At 44.0% G+C, this 23,541-nt stretch overlaps 1 protein-coding gene across 1 annotated transcript in view; it reads left to right on the top strand.

The window, feature by feature from the left end:
• ADAMTS8 (ADAM metallopeptidase with thrombospondin type 1 motif 8) overlaps positions 1 to 21,322 on the top strand; it is a 29,417-nt gene extending 8,095 nt beyond the window's left edge. The window contains exons 2-9 of the mRNA XM_066607011.1: positions 574 to 813; positions 3,328 to 3,460; positions 3,567 to 3,734; positions 8,318 to 8,616; positions 8,775 to 8,958; positions 9,287 to 9,450; positions 10,457 to 10,632; positions 13,057 to 21,322. Of these exons, the coding sequence (XP_066463108.1) occupies positions 574 to 813; positions 3,328 to 3,460; positions 3,567 to 3,734; positions 8,318 to 8,616; positions 8,775 to 8,958; positions 9,287 to 9,450; positions 10,457 to 10,632; positions 13,057 to 13,789 (2,097 nt within the window). The 3' untranslated portion in view covers positions 13,790 to 21,322. The remainder of the gene's footprint in view (positions 1 to 573; positions 814 to 3,327; positions 3,461 to 3,566; positions 3,735 to 8,317; positions 8,617 to 8,774; positions 8,959 to 9,286; positions 9,451 to 10,456; positions 10,633 to 13,056) is intronic.
• The last annotated feature ends 2,219 nt before the right edge of the window (positions 21,323 to 23,541 follow it).

Here is a 23,541-nt window from a genome sequence, read left to right as displayed (position 1 = left end):
TGGAATTGTGAATGCAGCTCTGGATGTGACTCAAGTATTAGACCAGATGTAACTTCAGATGAATGCAAGATAATTAGAGCAAACAATGTATGTAGTTACTGAAGATGTTTGCAGATAAATCTTTAAGGGGTTTTCAGATTAATATATATATTGGTGGCAGTGGGGGGACGAGTTATAAAAAAAATAACAGTAATACCTCTCCCCCACCATGCTACTCCCCTGCCTTTGTCCCAGCTCTGGTCTTCTGTTTACTTCGGCTGCAGTGGTTACATGGTGGTTTACCCAGGTAACAACTCCAACCAATAGGAGGCCCCGTGACAGGTTTATAGGATGTCACCTGTCAGAGCGCTGAAACGGCTCGATCTCCATGGTGAGTATATTGCTTTTATATGGTTTTGGGCATGGGGGCCCAAAACTATATCAAAAAATTAGGTTGGACAATCTCTTTAATGTAAAAATTAATATATTGTTTATAGATGAAGCTACATCTTCCTCCATCACACACTAGATGTTTGTAGTCGTAGCAGGGCATCTTCTTGCTGCATTTTTACATATTGCTTATACCCATTACAGCTTCACCTCCTGACGTTGATGTCTGTAGCGGCTCGGATCTACAAGCACCCAAGCCTGAAGAACTCCGTCAACTTGGTGGTGGTTAAGGTGTTGATCATTGAAGATGAGCGCTCAGGTCCGGAGGTCTCAGACAATGGAGGCCTCATCCTGCGCAACTTCTGCAAATGGCAGCAAAGTTACAACCCGGCCAGTGACCGTCACTTGGAGCACTATGACACAGCAATCCTTCTCACCCGACAGGTTTGTGACCGACCCCTTGAAATGACACTTCCTAATGTCTGGTGTACGGCACCGCGGCCCATTAATAACTCTCCCAGCTATTCCTGGCTTGGCTGCTGCTGTAGTCTGGCCACAACCTCCTGTCTCAGAGACTGAATATTTCCTCTATGCAACATGTGTGCAGCTTCCTGCTCCCATTAACAGCCAGATGAGAAGTCCTGACCCATAGGAACTGGATCATGTATTCCCTAGGTTCTACAGCTGTGGGTCATGTTCACCAAGGGCACACACTATGTATTAGGCAGATTACACCAAATTATGGTGTAGAGTAAGTTGATTTAATACGAGTAAAGAAATGCCACATTTTAGTAGTAAAATGGGCAACTTTTATCATTGTTCACCAAATTTGAAAAAGGGCAGGAGTGGTGTGCAGAGGAGACATGGGTGGGAGTTATGTATTAAACCTCTTGCGTCAGAATCGGGGCATCAAAAAGTTGCAATTTTGGTGCAAGTGCCAAAATGGAGACCTTTCTAGTCTTTATGCTGGCCTCCACCACTTTTTTTTAAAGTGAGTGGGGCTCAGCAGGTCTGTACAAATTTACTATAATTTATGCTGAAAACCGGCATAAATTATAGTTGAAACCTAGGCCAACTTCTAGCTGATAGAGATTTCAGTCTGCTGCATGGAAAGGCCACCAGATGCGCCTCTTAATACATTTGTAGCACCAACGCCGGTACAAGCTTTACTTAAATTGGTATAAAATTACCCTTATTTACAGAGGCGTAACTTTAAGCTCCTGGGCCCCAATGTAGAACCTATAACAGGGCCCCCAACTATAATGTTTTACTCATAGTACTGGGCTCCCTATATGGAGAAGAGAGGCCTTATGGGCCCCCTAAGGCTCCTGGGCCCGGGTGCAACCACATCCCCTGCATCCTCTATAGTTACGCCCCTGCTTATTTATCTTCAGCACCTATCTACATGTTATTGGATACAAGTCACATGTAATAGCCTTCTAGATCAGTTGCTTTATTCTTGAGTTACAATATGTATTGTGCTCCAATAATCTCTAGAACTTTAGAACTTTATATATTCCTGTCCATTTTCCATCTCTATAGAGCATATACTGCCCTGGTATCCAGTGGAACATGTAAGGCTCCATTCACACAGGGGCAGTTCGGTTGCAATATAAAAAGCGCCAAAAAGTGCATTGGTAAATCCATGTTTGTTTTTACTACCGGTATGTTTGTAGTAAAATGTGGCAAAAAACGCACGCAGTTTTTTACACAAGGCACCTGGTCCAAAAACATACTACATCTCACATAAGCTGTTAGGCTGGGTTCACACAGGACGGATTTGCTGCGGAAATTCTGTGCAGAATTTCTTTGCCGCAAATCCACCCGCGGCTTCTGATCCCAGGATTAGCCAGCCATGTGGACGAGATTCTGCAAAAATCTCGTCCACACAGGGCGGCCAATCCGTCGCGGCAAAGCCTGGCGGAACCGGCGATGCAGCGCAGAATTGACAGCCGCGGCATGTTAATTCTTTTTTTTTTTCCATTCCGGCTCACTCCTCTCCATGGGGAGAGAAAGCCGCAACGGAATGCCGGCGTCTGAACTGCATCAAAACCCGCTGCGAAATGCCACGAGTTTTGAAGCTCCGCTCTCCCATGGAAATCTCGTGGCTGTTCGGTGCGGCCAAGCCTCGAGATTTCCGTCCCGTGGGAACCCAACCTTAGGAGTGATTCTGTAGCAATCAGCTGCACTGTGAATACAGCTCTGGATGTGACTGCTGTTTAAGATACTATATGATGTAACTTAAGAGCTGTACATTTTATGGAGATAATGATTAGATGTAAATTAGTTATAAAAGTTGAAGTTGCAGGTGGAGAAGGACTCGCTTCTGTATCATTCAGGTATGAAAAGAGGAGAGATGCATGTGCTGGCTTTAGGGTACTATTATATGAGCTGTAGCGACTGCCGCCGCTCACTTCCTCGTAATAATTGCTAGGCTGAATTGCAGGTGCAGCCCAGTAATGAGCTATTACAGGAGTGTTAATGGCGTCCTGTGAATGCTTTTACATGGCAGCGTTTCTCCCCTGCCAAACACAACTTGTAATAGTAACTCAACTAATGAGTCCAGGTGCCGCTGTACTCAATGTAGCCCCGCTGTGGCTGTGTTCACACTTGAGAGTTCTTCTGCTTTGCTTTGGAACCATAGCAAAAAGAAGAAAAAAACATGAAAAAAGTGCACAGTTTCTGAAAAATTTATGTGTTTTGCTGTAGTTCAAATACAAAAGTGTGAATGCATCTTCAGAACATCCTGCAGCAATTGTCCGCTATCCGGATTACATTGATTTATTGGGTTCTTGCTGCAGGGATTTACTCTATCATGCTTGTCTGAATTCATCCTGACGTTATCTTCTGGATAGACACAGCATACATAGTGGATGTTATGTAACTAATGATAATGATCCCAGGTCTCCTGCGAGGAGCTCGGTGGGTGGCGATAACCATTTCATTCTTATGTGGCAGGATTTTTGTGGGCATGACAGCTGCGATACATTGGGAGTGGCTGACATCGGAACAATTTGTGAGCCAAGCAAGAGCTGCTCGGTGATTGAAGATGACGGACTGCAGGCTGCCTACACCTTGGCCCATGAACTTGGTAGGTTGAATATATACAAATCGCACTGTTCACTTTGAAGTATGAATGATGGTTGGATGGACAGACATATTTTCAGGAGTTTCATGTGTCTTTTGCCTTCTTTCAGCTCATGTGCTCAGCATCCCACATGACAATTCGAGCAACTGCAGAAAGATGTTTGGTGAGCTGGATAAGCACCACTTAATGGCTCCCCTCTTCCTGCAGCTGAACAAGTCCATGCCGTGGTCCCCATGCAGCGCCATGCACCTTACAGAATTCTTTGAGAGTGGTCATGGTAAGAAGCCTCAGCTGTCTGCACTACAGGGCATTATTAACATAGCTGTGTCTTATTTCTGACTTGTATTGCTCCAGATTTTTGTTGCATTTTGTATTTGCCACATTTATTATAATTTTACACTAAGATGATTAGTAATTTGCAACATTGCAGTGCAATGAGCTCCCGTCCCCTTTCCACCCCTCTCCACTATTTGCAATAGGAGGAGGCGGGTGAGGGCGGAGCTAAGTTCCAAAACTTCGCTCTGCCCCGCCCCCTCACAAATAGTGCTGAGGAGGCGGGAGCTCAGAGCACTGCTCCCAGCTTCTCCAACCTCCTCCCCCTGCAAAGAGGGACGCCCTATATCGGCCGGGCGTGAATACCCGGCCGATATACGGTTGTCTGAATAAGCCAGGCGGATTCACATAGGCACAATTGCGTATGCCTCAGTGCTAGGTACTTGTGCTATAAACAAGTTTTTTTTACTGCACATTTTGCGCCCGCAAGGAATTTTTTTTGCGCATGGAGCACAACCATTCCCAGATTTAAATGGCTTATCATTTAATGAGGTCCGGTTGTGCACTTTTTCCCATGGAATTCAGCAGCGTATTGTGCATTTCCTTGCATTTCTCCATAGCCTTCTATAGAGACCTCTAGTGTGCAAATGCGCACAAAAGTAGAGCATGCTGCATATTTTGGTGGGGGGGTTTGCATGACTTTTTTTGTGTGAAAATCGACCATTATTCCCTATGGGAACAAAAAAAAAAATAACATCCCACTCACTCAAAACTCGCATGTATATGCGAGTATGAGGCAATTTATTTATTTTTTTAAAGCTCACATAGCGAATAATGAGCAACATCACGCAAATATGGGACATGATGCGATTTTTCTCTCGCATTGCTTCTTCTCACAGGGCAGCGAGAAAAAAAATCGCACATATAAATGACCCCATTAAAAACAATGGTGTATTTTCCCATGCGATTTCTGTGTGTCTCGCAATGCCCAGAAATTCTGCAGGAAAATCACCTGTGTGAGGGCTGGTTCACACAAGGGACCTAATTCTGCGTGCAAAAAAAGTGGCTAGCTGCGCAAAAAATCGCCCATTCACACAATCTGGAGCTGCGTGTTGCAGAAAAAATGCGCTACTGTTCTGAATTCCCTCGGTCGGTAGAAATCCTGCTAATATCTTCAAAACAGGCACCTGTCTTCTTTTCCAAGTGTTGGACGCAGCTAAACTCTCTACCCTTGCCTTTTTTTCGAGCTCCCATAGGAGTCTAGGGACACTCCTGCGTTTTGTGCACCAACGATAGGTCAACACCTATATTTTTGCGTAGCAAGGAATTTCAGTCACTGATGTCAAATTTTTTTAGGTACAATTTTATTTATTTTTTTGCGCACCTAAAATTCCTTTGTCTGAATGTCTCCATAGGAAACCATTGGTTCTAATAGTCGTAATTATTTTTTTTTGCGCAGCTAACTTAGCTGTGCAAATTCCCTTTTGTGAATGAGCTCGAAATGCACCCAAACAGTGCATACCCCAGTGATATATTTGGCCTAGCTCCTCCAGCTTTAGGGCTCCTGTCCACGGGCGATTGTGCATTGCATTACTCGCGGCGATAATCCGGCCATGGGTAACGCAGTGTACGCTTTCCATAGCGTTGCTATAAAAACCGCAGCCTCCCGTCCATGAGCAAAGAATCATAGCGATTCTCCACCTGCGGGACTCAAATCGCAACATGCCGCGATTTGCAGCGATTCTTCGTGGTGAGCCTATCTTTCAGATAGGCTCACTGCAGAGAACTGACAGTTCTCTCCCCTGCTCCCGGGCAGTGGAATATCGCTAGCGATATATTCCGCCTCGCCTGTGGACAGGGGGCCTTATGCTATCTTTATTTATGTCATTGTTAACAATTGTGCCCCAATAGATCTGCATTGTTCACTGTGATAAACTACAAGCTGTTATCTATGCAGATTTCTATATAAGGGTCCTTTTACACGGGATGACTTGTAGCGTGTAGATGCCCAACAGGTCGTCCCAGCGATAATCGTTCCTGTGTAAAGCACCGCTGCGTGAATGACAGCGCAGGGTGCTGGAGATCCTTCCGGCCCGCCATCCTTCATTCACAGTAAACAGGTAGCTGTCATCAATGATCGCAGTTCAGTTTCTGCATGCATAACCTGAATGATAAGCAAACAAATTATCATTCGTTGTTCAGTCGGTGCATGCATTTAGAATGAAGGAGAATCATTCAGATTCTCGCTGGATCACAGGAATCGGCACGATTAATGCCGTGTAAAAAGGCCCTTACTCAGGTGCATGAAAAGTTAAGTGACAGCAGCTACTGGGCATGTTATGGCTTTGTTGCCGCTTATCCATCCCTATAGACCTTGAATAAGCCGGGATGTGAGGCTGTGCTGGGCAGCCACCATCCACATCAGATCGGCAGTGCATTCTTTCCAGCTGGATCTCTCTACAGAACTCTGTTGTGACCGGCAGAGAAGTCAGGCTGTGATGGGAGAGCTTATTTCTTGGCATTGGGAATGTTCCTGGATGTGCTTCTACTTAAGACAACTGCTGAAATATTCATCCATTTGTCATGTGTTGTGTATTTTAACTTTCCACTGCAGCCTGGAATGAGTTTTGTGGGTAATTTATGAGGCAGCCATGTCAGATCAGGTTCTTTCATGGATCCAAACTCCGATGTGTCCCTCTTGAGTGACATAGAGATAGCATCAAGATAAGAACTATGGGGGAGATTTATCAAACAGCTGGACTTTGTCCCAAAATGCAACTTTTTGTGGTCTAGGTAGCATGCGCCTGATTTATGGACCTTGTGCACCTACTTTTAAAATCTGTATGCCAAGTCACAGTATTTTCATTTCAGTCTAAATGTATAGGCATGGTTAAATTTAACTGGCGCAGATCTGATGTATAACATGCGACTTTCTTAAAAAGTTGCATAAAAAGTTGCATAGCTGCTGCGGTGCTGGGGAGGTGTATTTTCAGCATAAGCTTTCATTCCACAGAGAAAGAAGGGGTTTGTGCTTAATTTAGCATGCTTTGTGTGACATTTTGAAGAATTAGGCGCATTTTAGGCATCAGCATAGCCAAAAAGTTGCAACAAAACTGTGCATGTGATAAATCTCCCCCTTTGTGTTTCTGTGTCAGCTTTCCCCCTCCCGGGTGAGCGGTGTCATGCCTGAGCCTGATCCAACCTACAGAACAGACAATTGGCACCTGTGAAAGTGATCTGCATGAAACTTGGCAGACTGCAGGAATTTAGGACGCTTTATTACAGATTACCGAGCGTTACAGACCCTATACCAGCCACAGAAAGGACACAGATGGGGATGGTAGCTGTTCAGTATGATCACAGCTCTTTGTCTGCCCTTGGGGGAATAGTCAGCTCAGTACTCCAGTAACCAAGGGCCGTAACAGCGCCATTTTTGATGCAACAACTTTATGCGTCCTTTAACCCCTTTAAGGTTCACACTGGGCTGTTTGATAGATCTTAAAGAGAAGGAAAGTATAATATGAAGTAGCATCCACACCTCCTTTTTCTGGATATACCAGGGGCAACAACATCCCCTCATATTTCCTACTCTGTACTGGAAGGAATCTACATTCATTGCCGATTCTTCATGGTCTGTATGGAGGTGCTTTTCAACATCTGTCTTGTCCCTGGTGATTCCACTTTTCCTTTATGAGGGAAGTTATGAAGGCAGAGAATGGGAACAGTGGAGTCTGGAGGATGTAAGGTTGTTCTCCTCTCACAACAGCACATAAATCTGTCAGGGCTGCAGATATGTGAGCATGCAGCAGGTGGTTTCTCTTTTTTCTGAACTTGAAATACTCATCAATTTGCGGTGCTGTCATTAAAATGAATAGAGTCGGTGCACATCTGCAACCTCTTCTCCATTTGTGCGAAGACCATCAGGGCCCCCTGTTCTTGTGATCAGTTGAGGTCCCAGAGGTTGAGATCCTGTGGATAGAGGATAACTTTAGATCTTGGTAAAACCCTTTTAAAGTGGTTGGACAGAATTAAAAAAACATGACTGCTTTCATCCTAATAAGTTAGCATACCCTTCCACAGATAACTGCTCAGCCACATTCACTTCAGTGAGCTGAAGTAGAATACCAGATGCAATCTACATTACAGTTGTGGCGCTGTTTCTAATCACGCACAACCCCTTCTATTGGGCACCATGTAATTCTTGACTTGCCTTGTGAAGTTGCAGGGATACTGAACCCTTGCTGTCAAGTTCTCCTGCAAATGACTACTTGGTATGGCAGCAGTAGGACGCCCTCTAATTAGCTCTTATGCAATCTATCTCAAAGCCATTGTTGTCATTTCCATTGATATCTTTGCTTCTTTTGCATATTACACAGCACGTACATTTTATGGGATTTGCTTAGGTTCGCATTTTGCTCTCTTATGTAGCTTTTTCATTTACTGCTGAGAAAATGTGCCTTGGCTAGACATTCTCTTGGAGACGACTGTTGATCATCAAGGAAGGGGGTCAATCAGTTATGTGACCTGATTATAATAGTGGACACTAATTATAATGTCTCATCTATATTTCCTTCTTTGCCTCATTAGGGAGTTGCCTGCTGGACAAGCCTGGAAACTCTTTTGACCTCCCCCTGGAGCTCCCCGGGGCATTGGCTCGCTACAGCTTGGACAACCAGTGTCGGCAGGTGTTTGGGAAAGAGTTTTCTCACTGTCCTAACACCAGGCAGGAAGACATCTGCTCTCAGTTGTGGTGCAAACTTCAAGACGAGCTGCTATGCCACACCAAGAATGGGAGCCTGCCCTGGGCCGATGGGACCCAGTGTGGGGAGCAGCAAGTGTGCTGGAATGGGGTCTGCCAGGCAGAAGAAGAGGTTCTTAAGCCTCAGGTAATGTCCTAACTGCAAAGGAACCACTGACTTCAATTGATACATGTAAGATAGTCCAGGTATGGGCACTGCGATGCCTTGATCCTAGATATTTGTTACGTGATACAAAGAACATGCTAATAACCTCAAACATGTAACATGTGTCGTATGTGTATCAGGTGCAGGTGGATGGCAACTGGGGCATCTGGAGCCCATGGGGGGCATGTTCCCGGAGCTGCGGTGGAGGCATCCATTTCTCCTATAGAGAGTGTAATGACCCCCAGCCTCAAAATGGAGGGAAATACTGTCAAGGTCTGAGAGCCAAGTATGAGTCCTGCAGCACCCAGGAGTGTCCAACAGAAGGTAGGGACCACTGATACCTCATGCCCCCTCCAGACAGACTGCAGGTTTTGGGCCGTTTCACACGGCAGTATTTTGCATCAGTATATGTATGCCAAAACCAGTAGTGAGTCCACAATACAGAAGACGTGTATATTTTCCCATTATACTTTGTTTGTTTCATTCTTGGTTTTGGCATAGAAATACTGATGGGGAAATACATTCCAAAATACTGCTGTATGAAAGTGGCCTTACTGTCCTTATAAGCACACACTTGAGCCCTCGACCTTCTCAGATGCTGATTTCTCCTGGGCAATTTGACTTTCTAAAATCTTCCAATTCTGATTTCTAGAGAAGAGTTTTCGGGATTTTCAGTGTGGAATTTACAACTCCAGGGACAGACATGGCAATCTCATAGAGTGGATTCCTAAGTACTCTGGAGTGTCTCCGAGGGATCGATGCAAGCTAATCTGCCAAGCACGTGGGGAAAGTGAATTTAAAGTTTTCCGCTCCAAGGTCTGTTTTCATTTTTACTTACACTGGGGGAAAAAGTGGTGAATGTCAGTGATAGTAATCCAGCTTCTGCTAACATACCTTCCTTGTCAGAGGCGTAACTTGAAGCTTCTGGGCCCCCATGCAAGATCTGAAACAGGGCCCCAAATATAGTACTTTATTCATAGTACTGGGTTCCCTATATGGAGAAGAGAGGCCTTATGGGCCCCCTAAGGCTCCTGGGCCCGGGTGCAACCGCATCCCCTGCATCCACTATAGTTACACCCCTGTTCCTTGTTAAGGTATTCACCTAGAGGTTTGGTTGCATTTTAGCAAATGTGAATATGACTGTATGTACACAGTGCGGTCGAGGTGCTTTTTTTCGATGTGGTTTATGCTGTCATTGTATCAGAAACTACATTGGTTCACAGCCAAAACATGCAAGATTTTTTTCCTGTGCGCTTTTGACTGGACCATGTGAATATAGTGGATTAATGCATTAGTAGCAGGTATAAGATGTCAAGGAGCAGAGTATTGTGCAGAGGTTGAAGGAGTACAGAGTAGGAGGCGCACACTGCCCTCCCAGCATACTATTTGCGAAAATATCTGGGAAACATCCATGGAACGTAGAGCCAATGAACGCTTTCTCGAATGTTACAATATTACATGTTATAGTCACTAATTCTGTCAGAAGGGTTGTTGAACCAGGGATTATTCTGATTGCCAGATTCAAGTCGGGAAGGACATTTTTTTGCCCTTAAATGTGGAAAAATGGCTTCTACCTAATAGTTTTTGGGTTTTTTACATCCTCTGGATCAACACTGGGGGGATAGGCTGAACTGGATGGACATATGTCTTTTTTTGGCCTAACATACTATGTTATAAGTCTCCTCTGTGATAATGCTGTCCACATTGCCACAGTGTCCTGAAGTCCAAAATGTTTATTAGTTGCTAGGTAATGAATGCAGACATTGTATATATGATGAGTGTGGCTACACTGGCTCTTATTTCCCGGTTTCCTCATTTCCAGGTAGTAGATGGCACCCTGTGTGGGCCGGATAGTCTCTCCATGTGCGTGCACGGTCAGTGTTTCAAAGCTGGATGTGATCATATATTAAACTCCACCAAGAAACTGGACAAATGTGGAGTCTGCGATGGAGATGGATCGAGCTGCAGAAAAATAACGGGATCTATCAACAAGTTTAAGTATGTTGCTTGGTATTACTTTTGTGCATATGAGCTGCCAAGACCAAGTAATATCTAATATACCTGAGTGCTCCTTTCAGAGGCGTAACTTGAAGCTCCCGGGCCCCGATTCAAAACTTGTAATAGGGCCCCCAACTATAATGTTTTACTTATAGTACTGGGTTCCCTATATGGAGAAGAGAGGCCTTATGGGCCCCTTAAGGTTCCTGGGCCCGGGTGCAACCGCATCCCCTGCATCCACTATAGTTACGCCCCTGGCTCCTTTTACCTTGCAGAGTAACGGCATGCATTAGCTGTTTTTCTCACCTGCATGCAGCATCCATCTCTGTATGAATATTGAGACAGGGAAGGCTGTCAATCACTGATAGGACCACCTAGATGACTACTAAACCCAAAATGAGCAGTGGTTTAAATAAATAAATAACAAGTTATTCTGGAACTCTTCCCATAAAACTATATCGCAGATTAAAGAAATGCAGCAGCATCAGCGGGTGTGGAGAAAGCAAACCAAGACTTTTTTTCTCCCATGGTGAAACAATATGTCAGTCTGCTCAGCATCTCCTGCACTATAGATTGCGCTGTATTTTCAATGTGATGGGAAGCCTGCAGCTATGATAACTAGAGATGAGCGAGTATACTCGCTAAAGGCAATTGCTCGAGCGAGCATTGCCTTTAGCGAGTACCTGCCCACTCGAGACTGAAGGTTCGGGTGCCGGCGGCAGGCAGGGAGCTGCGGGGAAGAGCGGGGCGGAACGGAGGGGAGATCTCTCTCTCTCTCTCCCCCCCCCCCCCCTCCCTCCTGCTGACAGCCGCTACTCACCGCTCCCCTGCGCCGGCACCCGAACCTTTTGTCTCGAGTGGGCAGGTACTCGCTAAAGGCAATGCTCGCTCGAGCAATTCCTTTAGCGAGTATACTCACTCATCTCTAATAATAACCATAGAATAAATGCCACAGATAAAGAAAACTAGTAGATACTTTTGGATACACTACAACTCTCAGCTTCTCTTAAAGGGATTCTTACAGAATCCAATGCTACGTGAACATATTGTACATAACTTAAGATGTCAGTGAAGAATTTACTTCGGTGGATATTTTACAATTATTTTTTCTACAAAAAGTAATTGGATACCTGAGCAATTTTTACTAATGTCTGATACACTTCAACTGGTATTTCCCTTCATTCATCCTGCAAATTTCCTGCAAATTCTCTCAAAGGTTGGCTTCACTCACTGCATTTTTTGGAAAATGCACTTTCAGTTTCTGATGCACTGTTGTGAGTCAAAACTAAAAGTGAATCCAACACGATGGAGAAGTATAAGTCTTTTCTTTATAATTAGCATTCTTTTTTTATCTACTTCTGGCTTCGACTCAAAAAAGTGCATCAAAAACTTCTGGTATGATTTCCAAAAAATGTTGTGTGTAAAGCCACCCAAGGAAGATACTGTACATTGACCCTTCTACAATGGTCCAAAGAGCGTCATCATTGCACAGTTGAGCAACGAAAGAACGTTCTATGGAGTGATATATCGCGCTACTCCATCTGTAAATCAGATGAACATATCTGAGTGTGGTGGATGCCTGAGGAACGTATATTTCCTGAGTGTGCTGTGTTAAAGGCGGAGGTTCCGTTATGGTCTGGGGATGTTTTACGTGTCGTGGTCTCAATCCATTGGTTGTAGTGGCAGGAACCATGACCACGGAGGGGTACCTTAAGATTCCTGACAATAATGTGCTGCTGATAATGTGACAATTCTCTGGAAAAGGACAACAATACTTTCAACAAGACAACACACCTTGTCACAAATCCAACACTGTTCTACATTGGATTGAGGATAGGGATGTCCCACGATTGGACTAGATACAGAGTCCCAACCTGAACCCTACTGAACATTTTTGGGATGAACTGGAAAGTCAGGTCATAAAATATGAGCAGCATCCATCTTCTTTGAGTGAACTTCCTAGAGGTTTGCCGGATGAATGGAAGGAAATACCAGCTAAGGTCTGTCAGGTGATAGTAGAAAGTGTACCCTGGAGACTATCTATTGTCATTGGGGCCAAATGAAGCCCCACTAAATACGAACATATGTAAATACTACTTTTGATTCTTGCTCAGGTAGAATAGATGGTAGTGTATAGAGATTGGCCTCACTTGCATCACTCACTGTCCCTATTGAGGCTTACAATCTAAATTCCAAATTAACCTAATAGTATATTTAGGAGTTTCAGATGAAACTGGAGGAAACCCACATAAACACAGGAAGAACATACAGTGTATGTAATATATTATGTATTGCTGTGTTATGTGTAATGATGAAGTTAATTATACCTGGAGATGTGGCAATGTATTACAAGGTAGATGTATTACAACATCAGATTGTTGTATGTTGGAATTGCTTTTCAGCTAATGTTTTGTGTGTACACAGGTATGGATATATGGATATTGTCACCATCCCGGCTGGAGCTACCAGTATAGATGTGAAGCAGCGCAGCCACCGCAGTGTCATCTATGACGGCATTTACCTGGCAGTCAGGAGAGCCGATGGAAGTTATCTTCTCAATGGGGATTTCGCAGTGTCTTCCATTGAACAAGATGTGCATTTAAGAGGAACCGTGTTGTTTTATAGTGGCTCTAACACTACACTGGAAAGAATACAAAGCTTCCAACCCCTTCCGGAACAACTGACTATACAACTCCTGCGAGTGTCTGGAGAGTCTGTTTTGCCGAAAATTAAGTATACCTTCTATATTCCTAAGAGCATAGAGCCTCAAAAGAAAGCCAAGGAAAAGTTATCCCATCATTTCCTCAGACCACTCTTAACATCTCAGTGGGTCCTAGGGGACTGGTCTCAGTGCTCCAAGAGTTGTGGCTCTGGCTGGAAAAGAAGGACAGTGGAGTGTCAAAATATGGATGGAGAGCCTTCAGATCAGTGTCCTCAAGAACTTAAGCCAGAGGACATAAAGGCATGTGGGGACCTGCCATGCCCAATGTGGAGAGTAGGAAGCTGGTCACACTGTTCTCAGACCTGTGGGGAAGGACTAAGGACACAGAGGGTATATTGTGTGGACTACATAGGGAAGGAGACCGAGGAAGGAACCTGTGACTCACGAAAACGTCCTTCGGGGGCTGTAATGCGTTGTAAGCTGGAAGAATGTTGAAGACCATGAGAGATTCTTGGCATACAGGCAGCTACAAACATGGGCCCTATCGTTGTTGAGGACGTGGGCATTTTACTCTTAGGTCTATGAGACTTCATGTTCAGTATGCTCATTTTCTACTGTGATAAACTCGTCCTTAATCAAAGATCTAAGATGACCTGAGGAAGACACCAGACTGACGACTAGACTGAACTCGTCAAGACCTTGTAGAGCAGGTTCCGCTGGGACTTTGTGTGCACTATGTGACAAGAGTAGGATGTTGCCCTTCTCTATAGACCTTTACCTGGAGGACGGAGACACTTGCTGTGTCCCACATACAGACTAGAAAACTACCTCAGCAGACGACGTACAGCCTTCTGAACCTGCTCATTGTTCGGGGCTTCTGCTCACTCTCCATGTACTTTGTAAGCTATGAGACGAGGTCAGACTCGATGTTACAGTATGTTGAAAGCGCATTGCATAATGTTTTCAATGTTCTCTTCTTCAGGCCAGCCGTCAGACAGGAATGTATTTGTAAACTGTGTTTCATCACTCCCTGTTTCTTCCTGACTTGATAGGACACATTTGAGATGTGGAATTTTACCAGTCCAGGGCAGAGATGCACCTTTATATTATTATGTGAAGCGGACTGACAATGTGATGATTAAACAGATGCTTCTTGTTAATCTTACCAGATGAGAAGATGGTAACGACACATTTAATACCTCAGTTGCATTAAGGGGGTGTACTAAGATCACAAGTTATCCCCTAAAATAAATAAATCTTGTTATTTGTGTGGCGCCAACTTATTCCACAGCGCTTTTATGTAATCTATATTACACCCCCCCTCCCCCAGCAAGCTGGGTGCTCATTTTAACAACCTCGGAAGGATGGAAGGCTGAGTCAAGCTTGAGCCGGGTACTTAAACCACGCAGGGACTGAACTTGCAACCTTCAGGTCGTGAGCGAGAGCTTAGGACTGCATTTCTGCTGCCTTAACACTCTTCCACAGAATAGAAGATAATTTACTGATCATGGGGGTCACCGTTGAGACCTCCACCGGTTCAGAGAACGGGGGTTCTATGTCTCCTGTTCTTTTCACTGTGGGCTTACTGTACTCCCTGTAGTGAGGAGGAGATTGTATGGAGTGCTGATCGCACAAGTGTATTGACACTTCATTCACTTTCAATAGGAATGCCATGTTATCCAGCAGTAAGTGCTTGGGTATTTCCATCAGCCCCATTGAAATGAACGGAGGGCTGATCGAGCATTCTCAGCCTGTGCTCAATTCATTCTGATGTCACTGCTGGGGGAGACGTGACGCTGCAGTGACAAGTATCAGGGGACACAGGTCCCCCATTCTCAAGATCAGCTGGGGTCTCAGCTGTGAGATCCCAGCGATCAGCAAGTTAGCCCGTATGCTGCGGATAGGAGATAAATTGTGATCTTGGTACAACCTATTTAAGGGCTCCCTCTCCTAATCTTAGGAGACAAGATTGAGAATTTGGCCCAAGTGTCACTCCTGCCATCGCTGATGCAAGGAATGGAAGTAGGCTAAAATAGCCCCCTATAGTTTCACCATGGTGGCATCTCATCTCCCATAAGAGGGTGAGAGGTCATTTCTATTTTTGCCCTTTCCCCTATGTAAGCCATAATATGTCAGTGATACTTAACCCCCTCATAATATTATGGGAACAGTACATGGGCAGAGTCAATATCAACAGTTAAAGGGGTTTTCCCATTACTTAAAATTGCTTCAAAACCACTCTGTCCTTCCTGGTTGCTGCTGACCAGGACATGTGACTGCTGCAGCCAATCACTGGCCATAGAAGTGACCTTCTATAGGCTGCAAGTCATGTGTCCTGGTCAGCAGCAACCAGGAAGAACAGAATGGTTTGGAAGCAATTTTAAGTAATGAGTAAACCTCTTAAAGGGATCCTGCGGCCATTTGTGTAGACTCAGAAGATGAACCTTTTCAGTTTTTTCCTTTACTCAGTTGTTAAGGCTCTGGAATGGTTTATTATATCTTGTCAACCTCTGCAGAGATATCTCCTAACTGCGAACATCCTTGGGGAGAATAAGGGTGGAGAAGATTCAGGTGTTTTGTAACTGGGGGTAAGGAAAATACATGTTTCCTGTGATCTTGTTACATAATAGGCTTAGCTGTTGGATGCTTTTAGGAATTGTATTACTCGGGCGTCTACTGCTGACTATCTCTGGGGCACTGCTGACATCAGGAGATGCTGCTGCCTTAGGGCACATGCCTACGGGTGTATGCTTACAACCATACAATATGGCTGTGTATGGTATCACACGCAGTGTGACTTTTTTTTTTTTAATGCCCCGCACGTATCATACGCAGCCTATACAAAGGTATAGCGCTCACACTGCGTATGTCCACGGAGAAATAGAGCATGCGGTGTCTACACACCGGTGTGCATGGATCAATGAAAGTCCATTGATTTCATTGACTCCATTCACTGTGCATCACGTGTCTGTGCCACACACCCATTATACGCGGTGAAAAACCAGTTGTGGACATAGGCCCTTATTGTGATTTCTCCAGTCGCATTATAGCCAACTCCTGTACTTTGGGTATTACAGCAGACTTTCTCTTGGGCTTGTATAAACAAAACCGAATTTTAAGGTTTAGCTTGCCATTGTTGTAGCTATGACAGCAATGGGTGCCTAGAATATTTTATCATCTGCTCTTCTATTCCAACTGCTTTTCCTTCTAAAATCAAAGAATCGCTCCAAAATCATTCTTTTTTTTTTTTTTTTTAAAAGCCATTAAAATATTAAGCTCTTACTATGATTTTCTCCAAGTTTTCCCCGGCTCCTAAATGGCAACTCTTGTGCAGTGTGATATATTTCCCGACCGCTGTACTGCTATAGAGTCTGAGGTTGGATTAAGCAGGTGTTGCAAGTTGCTTCCGAAATTCTTGGGTGCAACCCACATCGCACAGCACACAAAAATAGGACATGCTGTGATTTTCCAAACTCGAACTATCGGTCCAAGTGAAAAATCGTTTATGTACATGAATCCATTCAAATGAATGGGTTCTTTTCCCCAGTGAGCTCTATCCATATCGCAATGGGACAGAACTTGCATGGAAATATCACCCATGGAAATATACCTTTAGGATAGAGATGGGGCAGGGGATGCAGTTGCACCCGGGCCCAGGAGCCTTAGGGGGCCCATAAGGCCTCTCTTCTCCATGTAGGTAGCTCAGTACTACCGTATGAATAAAGCATTATAGATAGGGGCCCTGTTACAGGTTTTGCATTGGGGCCCAGAAGCTTCAAGTTACACCTCTGAGTCCGTTCCATTTACTCATACAGGAGCGTCACAGCCCCTTCATTGTGCTGTTCAGCTGGGGACCCAGAGGTTGGAAGTTGATGACCTGGCCCAAGAGTAAGATCCCACTCTGTGATAAACCCATACGGCAAAACTCCGTCCACCCCTAAAGATTTTGCCAGTACTTACTGCCCTTTTACTGGCAAAATCTTCCAGCCATTGGCTGATGTGGGTGGACAGGGTCTCAGCTGCATGCAGTTTACCCCACTGTAAGGCCGCCTTCACACAGGCGTAAGCGTATTTACATGCATATTCACACATCTGTGTGCATCTTACTGTATTTCTTGCGCATGCAAATATGCAGGGCAAGCATGCGCAAAAAACAGTAAGATGCATGAGTATGCTTCCATTGATGAAAAATGAAGTTTAATATGTGCTAGTATCATAAAGTCCCGGAGAACTACCTTTAATTTCTCTTTAAAGGGCCACAATCCAAGCCGTTTAGGCCAGATTCACACGGGTGTGTTTGTGTGCGCATTACGCAGTGATTAGAGCCCATTGATTTCAATGGGTTTGTTCACATGCATGTAATGTTCCTGCGCAATAAATCTGCAGTATACTCTACTTTCCTGCACACCAAAAGCCCTCATAGAAGTCATTGGGCATTCGCAGTTGGCTGGGAGATGCGTGAAACACTGTGTAATTATGCAGGAAAAAGAACACATCTGGAACTCATTAGACCAATTAGGCATTTCAACTGATGCATATTTTTTTGCCACACCCAAATTACGCAAATATACAGCGCTCATGCACGTGATAATACGCATACGCTTGAGTAAAGCCGGCCTAACAGTAGAGGAGAATGGCTGATATCGGTCACATATGCATGTACACATTAATAGAGGTTCTGAGCACTGTGGATATGTGACAAAAAGTAGTCATTTTGGGCGCAGGGAGGTTTCTGCACCCATTGAAGAAGACCACCGTCAGCCTTTTCCCATGGCTGATAACAGAGAGCAATAGATTGTATTCATCTGTCCTACAGTCAGTCTCTCCCCAATCCTGAATGGGCTGCTAATAGGAAGCAATAGATTGTAATAACCTGTCCTACAGCCAACCTGTCTCAGCCTGAAATAACCAATAGGGACATGGACTGTGGCTGGGGAGGACACAAATTGCAGGAAAACTGTGCCTAAAGTTTTGTGCTGAACAGAAACTTATTCCGATAATGTGTTTATCGTATGCAGCAGAGATGACGTCTGAAAACGCGGCAGCTGGCCGCTCTCCCCCCCACCCGGTACCTCCCGTCCAGGCACTGCTGCTGCAAATTCACTGAGAACATTAAAATGGATTTGTTGTGCAAGAATCTCGATCGCTGATTGCCAAGTATGTGTTACAGTGACTCTTGCAGCGCTGTATTTCATGAACGCAACCCGCCATAAAAAATGGAGGCTGAGTCCAGGCTTCAGTCACACTGGGCAGATCTGGAGTGTGTTTCCAGACAAAACCAGAAGTGAATCCTGAACTTAGGAAAAGTATGAAGGAAAGTATTATACCTACACCCCACCCCACTTCCCTTTATCATCCAGTCCTGAATTTGTCTGATAAACCACTTTCAAAAACTGCACTGAACAGAGATGCCTACCGGACGTCTGAAAATGGGATCCAAACACAGCTTTTGTCACTAAAAAAAAGGCAACTAAAATGCATGAATTCGACCCAAGGTCACTTTCAGATGGGCATATTTTAACCCCTCATTTGGTCCGTGTTTTGCAAAGTGTAATAAAGATCGAATGTAAATCTATGTCTCTATATATGTGACCGTGTTTTAAAACACAGCAAGCACTATTTTTGTTTTATTGACTCTGTATTCACACTCATTGCTATTATCTTCTATCAGGCAAATATGTATCCATATCCGCCCGGTATAAAATAAAACCAATGAATGCAAATATGGAGGCAAAAAAAGCAACAATGAAATACTGAAGCCCAATGTTTTCACTAATTCGTCTATATTATGGACAAGTGACAATGCCCTTGTCTGAAACTGGCCTTAGTTCCCATTTACATGGCTGTGTATTTGAGCCCATAATAGTCTTTGAGGCTATTCACATGGCTGGTTTTACACACAGCCTGGTGGTCCGTGTAAAAAAAAAAATTGGTGCCTGTCCTATTCTTGTCTATTTTAGCAGAAGAGAATGGCACATGTGATCTGTGGGGTTTGACAAGTGTCCATGTGCTGTCTGATACAAGATGCACCTGAGTTCCTTGGGCATAACTCGTATACGGCCATCTGAAGCCAAGTACCAAGGTAGCATCTCCAGAACCTGAGGATCATAAAAGGCTCATACAAAATAAGTCATCCTCTGATTTCCAAAACCAAAGGCCGCCTAGCATGGGAATAATGGTGGGAAGATCTGGTTGAGGAACAGCAAGTGGACCATTGAGTTTTTTGCTGACCAGCACTCTACCTCCATTCACAGAATGACTATCACTTAAGGCCACTTGCTTGAGATTTGTGCCTTGTGAGAGATTCTATTGAATGGAGTCTTATACATAAACAATTGTATTTGCCACACCACATCACGGTGCAGGAAAAAATCGTGGCATGTCCTGAATTTTCCCGTTCCTCGGAAAACATTGCCCATTGCGGCTGAAAAAAGGTCACTGCTGGGGTCAGTGATTGGCTGCAGGAGTCCAATGTCCTGGTCCGCAGCTGCCAAGAAGTACAGAGTGTCTGTAAAGCAATTTCAGGTAATAGGAAAACCCCTTTAAAGAGCATTTGTCGCCATGAGCAACAACCCTGTACTTATCTGTGTTTAGCTGAATAGACTTATATTCCAAGGATGTCATTCTTATCTCTAAACTCCATTCACTCCCCTGCAGTAAGACTGCAAAGGGCACATGTTCTGCATCGTAACTTCTGCATACAGCAGGACCCCTAGATATTTGATTAGCATACAGACTCGAACCATTCATTTACCAAGCTTTCCATTCATTATGTAGCTAGCCCCCAGTATATACATGTTAGCTAGCATTACCTTGCTTAGTTATTCCTTTCTATCTAAAAAAATTCCCTTCAGTTGGGTCATGTGATCTAATGGTGACCCCCACCCCCACCAATTGAAATTGCTTGCCTTTCTGTTCTCTCAAGGGATCACCAGAACTTCATGTATGATGAAACTACGTGGACTGTATCACACATGCTGTTCTCAGGGGGACAGTAACTCCTGTCACATTACTGCTGATATAATAAAGGTTCCTGACAATCAGTTGTAGTGAAAAAGATGATAGTTCATCCTCAGTGACTAAATATTTATGGTCTATAGCTCATTTAGGTAAATGTAGAGGTTAATAATATTAACACTGTCCTTCCAGCAGGCAAAAAAAATACAATTTATAGCTGCTCATGTTATGCTGTGCTGATACATCATGGGATTGATAAACACAGAAAACAGTGAAAGTAACAACACAATGGTAACTGATAAGCATCAGACAGGAGGCTGCACTGCATAGAAGCGCCTGCAATATACATAGGAGAACTCCAGAGTGTTACAGGCAATGATGGTGCAATGATGGAAAAATGTATGTTCATGGGGGCACTTCTATAAGAGATGTCATCGCTCTAGGTGACCTCTATACATTGGACAAATAGCACGAGTAAAGTTTTTTACTTTTTGTGGAGTTGTCCTTTATGCTTCCAAATGCTGTACAATACTATCTTTTATTTGGACATGCCTGGAGATTGACATGATATGTGGTGCTCAGAGTTACAGAGCTATACCTTTGGGGACAGGTAGTGATGCAATCTGAAAGTGGGGGATTAATGTGACATTCCTCTTTTTCTTTGGCAAGTTCTAACACTACTTTTCAGAATGTGGTTGATTATGATTAAAAACTGAACCAGTTCTAAATGACACCAAATGTGTTCCAGAGTTCATTTTCTGCATTAGTGACGTTTAGTTACTATATTTCTGTCCTAAAACCAGAGCGGCTCATGTGGAGTTTTATATCTGTCCATGGGGAGATTATTACAGTTCATCTGTTATTAATGTCACTTATCAGTCTGCACCACTGATGGACAGGTAAACTGTACCGCCTCTGCTATTATCCAAAACCCTTGCAGCCGGCCAACGCCCCGGATCTCCTGTCCTGACTATGAATGTATGTGTAACAATTACCGACATTAATGTCAAATTCTATAAATAAAAAAGGCACAAAAGTAAAATATCAATAAAAGTTTCTAATTTTGTAGAAGTGACGTGTCCGTGGTGAATTACTCTGAAGCCAATCGCTAACTTAATTGGACCATAAAGCTGAGTTTTCACCACTGCAGCAAGCTGAATCGTGTTTAATGATTGGGTTATGTTGGAGATTGTAGTGTTGGAATACTGGCAGATCCAGGATTCATGACCATAGTATACGTGTTATACTACAAGTGTGATGCTGCACAGTTGTACATTGCTGATGCAGTTCCATAACCAACAGCTACCAGTAAATTTGCCATTCTGTCTCCTGTTTTATACAATATATGGCTCTGCACCTTCCATCCCTTTTAAGGAAAGACAGATGATAGGAGTGTGCCCTCAATATGGATGGCATCCAACGCTGACCACATAGAGTCTCTGATAACCCACTTCTTCACCATTTGTTTCTTGTTGATGACACAAAGCTGAGGAGCCACTTCACACTGGACAAGTGCGGCAGGACAAGGGTTTTGGCTCTCTCTGCCTCCCTGGTGACGTTTTTCATGATGCTGATGTCCATCAAGACTCACTGTAACAGCTGGTTAGAGATGAACCTGAAGCTCAAGGAGGAATTGAGGTATTTTTTAAAGTATTCCAGGGATTTCAGCTTGATCCACAAGCATCATGAACCTAAACCCATGTATGACAACTGACTGATAAAAGTTTTTTTTTGCCCACTGGGTTGATTAGTGCGAAGCAAAGCATGAAGAATAAATCTTACAGTATTAATGCAAGGATGTGAGCCCTCAGTGCTTCTATAGGATGCTGCTGGTTAAGCCTAAACAGAGTGTAGTGCAACCTCAAAAGCTTGGCCTTGTATGATCATGGTGTGGTTAAGCCCATTATGAATGCAAGCAAGCACAAACCTTCTCATTACCGGGCATCCATTCGCTTTACACATTCTGGTTATCCTGAAATAGTAATATAACAAAACACGGACAGATGGAGAGCGCATTTTCAATGGGTGAAGGTCGTCCACAGCTTTAGTAAAAAACGATACCCAACAAATAGCATTTATTAATAATGATCTTTATTTATATAGCGTCAACATATTCCACAGTGCTTGGCATTTCAATGGCATAAAGCCTTAAACTTTCTAACAGACTTGTAGTCTTAAAGGCTGCCTGACATACTTTCAATAAATAAGAGATGCATTCCAAATGTGTGCTCATCCTAGTGTATGCAAGTTCATCATGGGGTGTGAGGCACCTCCCACTGTCTAGGAACCAGCTGTACTAGTGCACCACACTGGCTCTCTCCAAGCAACCACTGGACCACCCTGATCAACCTTCATGGTTGCCTGAGTCTATCTGAACAGTAGACAAGCCTTCTAGCCTGTGTCTCTCCCACTAACTAATAGCAAGTAATGCCTGCATACCTCCACGGGCTCCCCCCGAGCAACAACTAGTCCACCCTGACCAACGTTCATGGTTGCCCAAGTCTGTCCGAACTGAGGACCAACTGTCTAAACTGTATCCACCCACAGATGAGAAACCCTGCTGTTCAGCTTGTGGTTATCTTACTGTGGCCCATTGCTACCAACTCCAGGTGTGTGAAGTGCCACAAACCCACTTTACAAAACAGAACAACACAACTTATGAAAAAAACGACTAGGTGGGTGGGCCTTGCTATCCCTCACCTGCTTTTCTTTAAATCCCCTCACCTTACTTCACCCCTAGTCTCCTCAACCAGTTACCTAACTGCCATACAAATAACCGATCCCCTGTTGTTCCTCTTAATTATCTGGCACTGCCAGCCATGTGGTGTGCTCCATTTTACACAAAGGAACCCCTCTTCTATCCCAAACTGACTGTATAAGTTCCCCTCTACTACATATTCTTCCTTATGGTTCTTTATTGGCATCTCCCATTTATTAGAATCATGTTATTCAATCTGTCATAAAAGATTAAATGCCCATGTGTATGTGTATGTACATATATGTTACTGCTGTACTTTATTTATGTTCCCGTTAGGACCTTCAGAGAGAGGTTACATCGATTTGTTGTTGCTATATACTAAGCGGACCTGAGCTGCACAATGATTGGCTGAAGGACTGGGTGTAAAAGAAAGTACTGTTCCTGGAAAGTGCAGGAGAGAAAGAGACTCAGTCAGTGAGAGCTGCAGCAGAGCTGTCCCACAGCTGAACTTGAGTACCCAAGCAGGAGATCCTCAGGTGATCAACTCAGCATCTCTGAACTGCATGGGAGAAACAGGAACTGGTAGGAATGG

This window comes from Eleutherodactylus coqui, chromosome 6, assembly GCF_035609145.1.
Source record: "Eleutherodactylus coqui strain aEleCoq1 chromosome 6, aEleCoq1.hap1, whole genome shotgun sequence".
Taxonomy (NCBI): Eukaryota; Metazoa; Chordata; class Amphibia; order Anura; family Eleutherodactylidae; genus Eleutherodactylus; species Eleutherodactylus coqui.
Note: the sequence above shows the minus strand (reverse complement) of the source record. Positions and strands in the feature narration are given on the sequence as shown.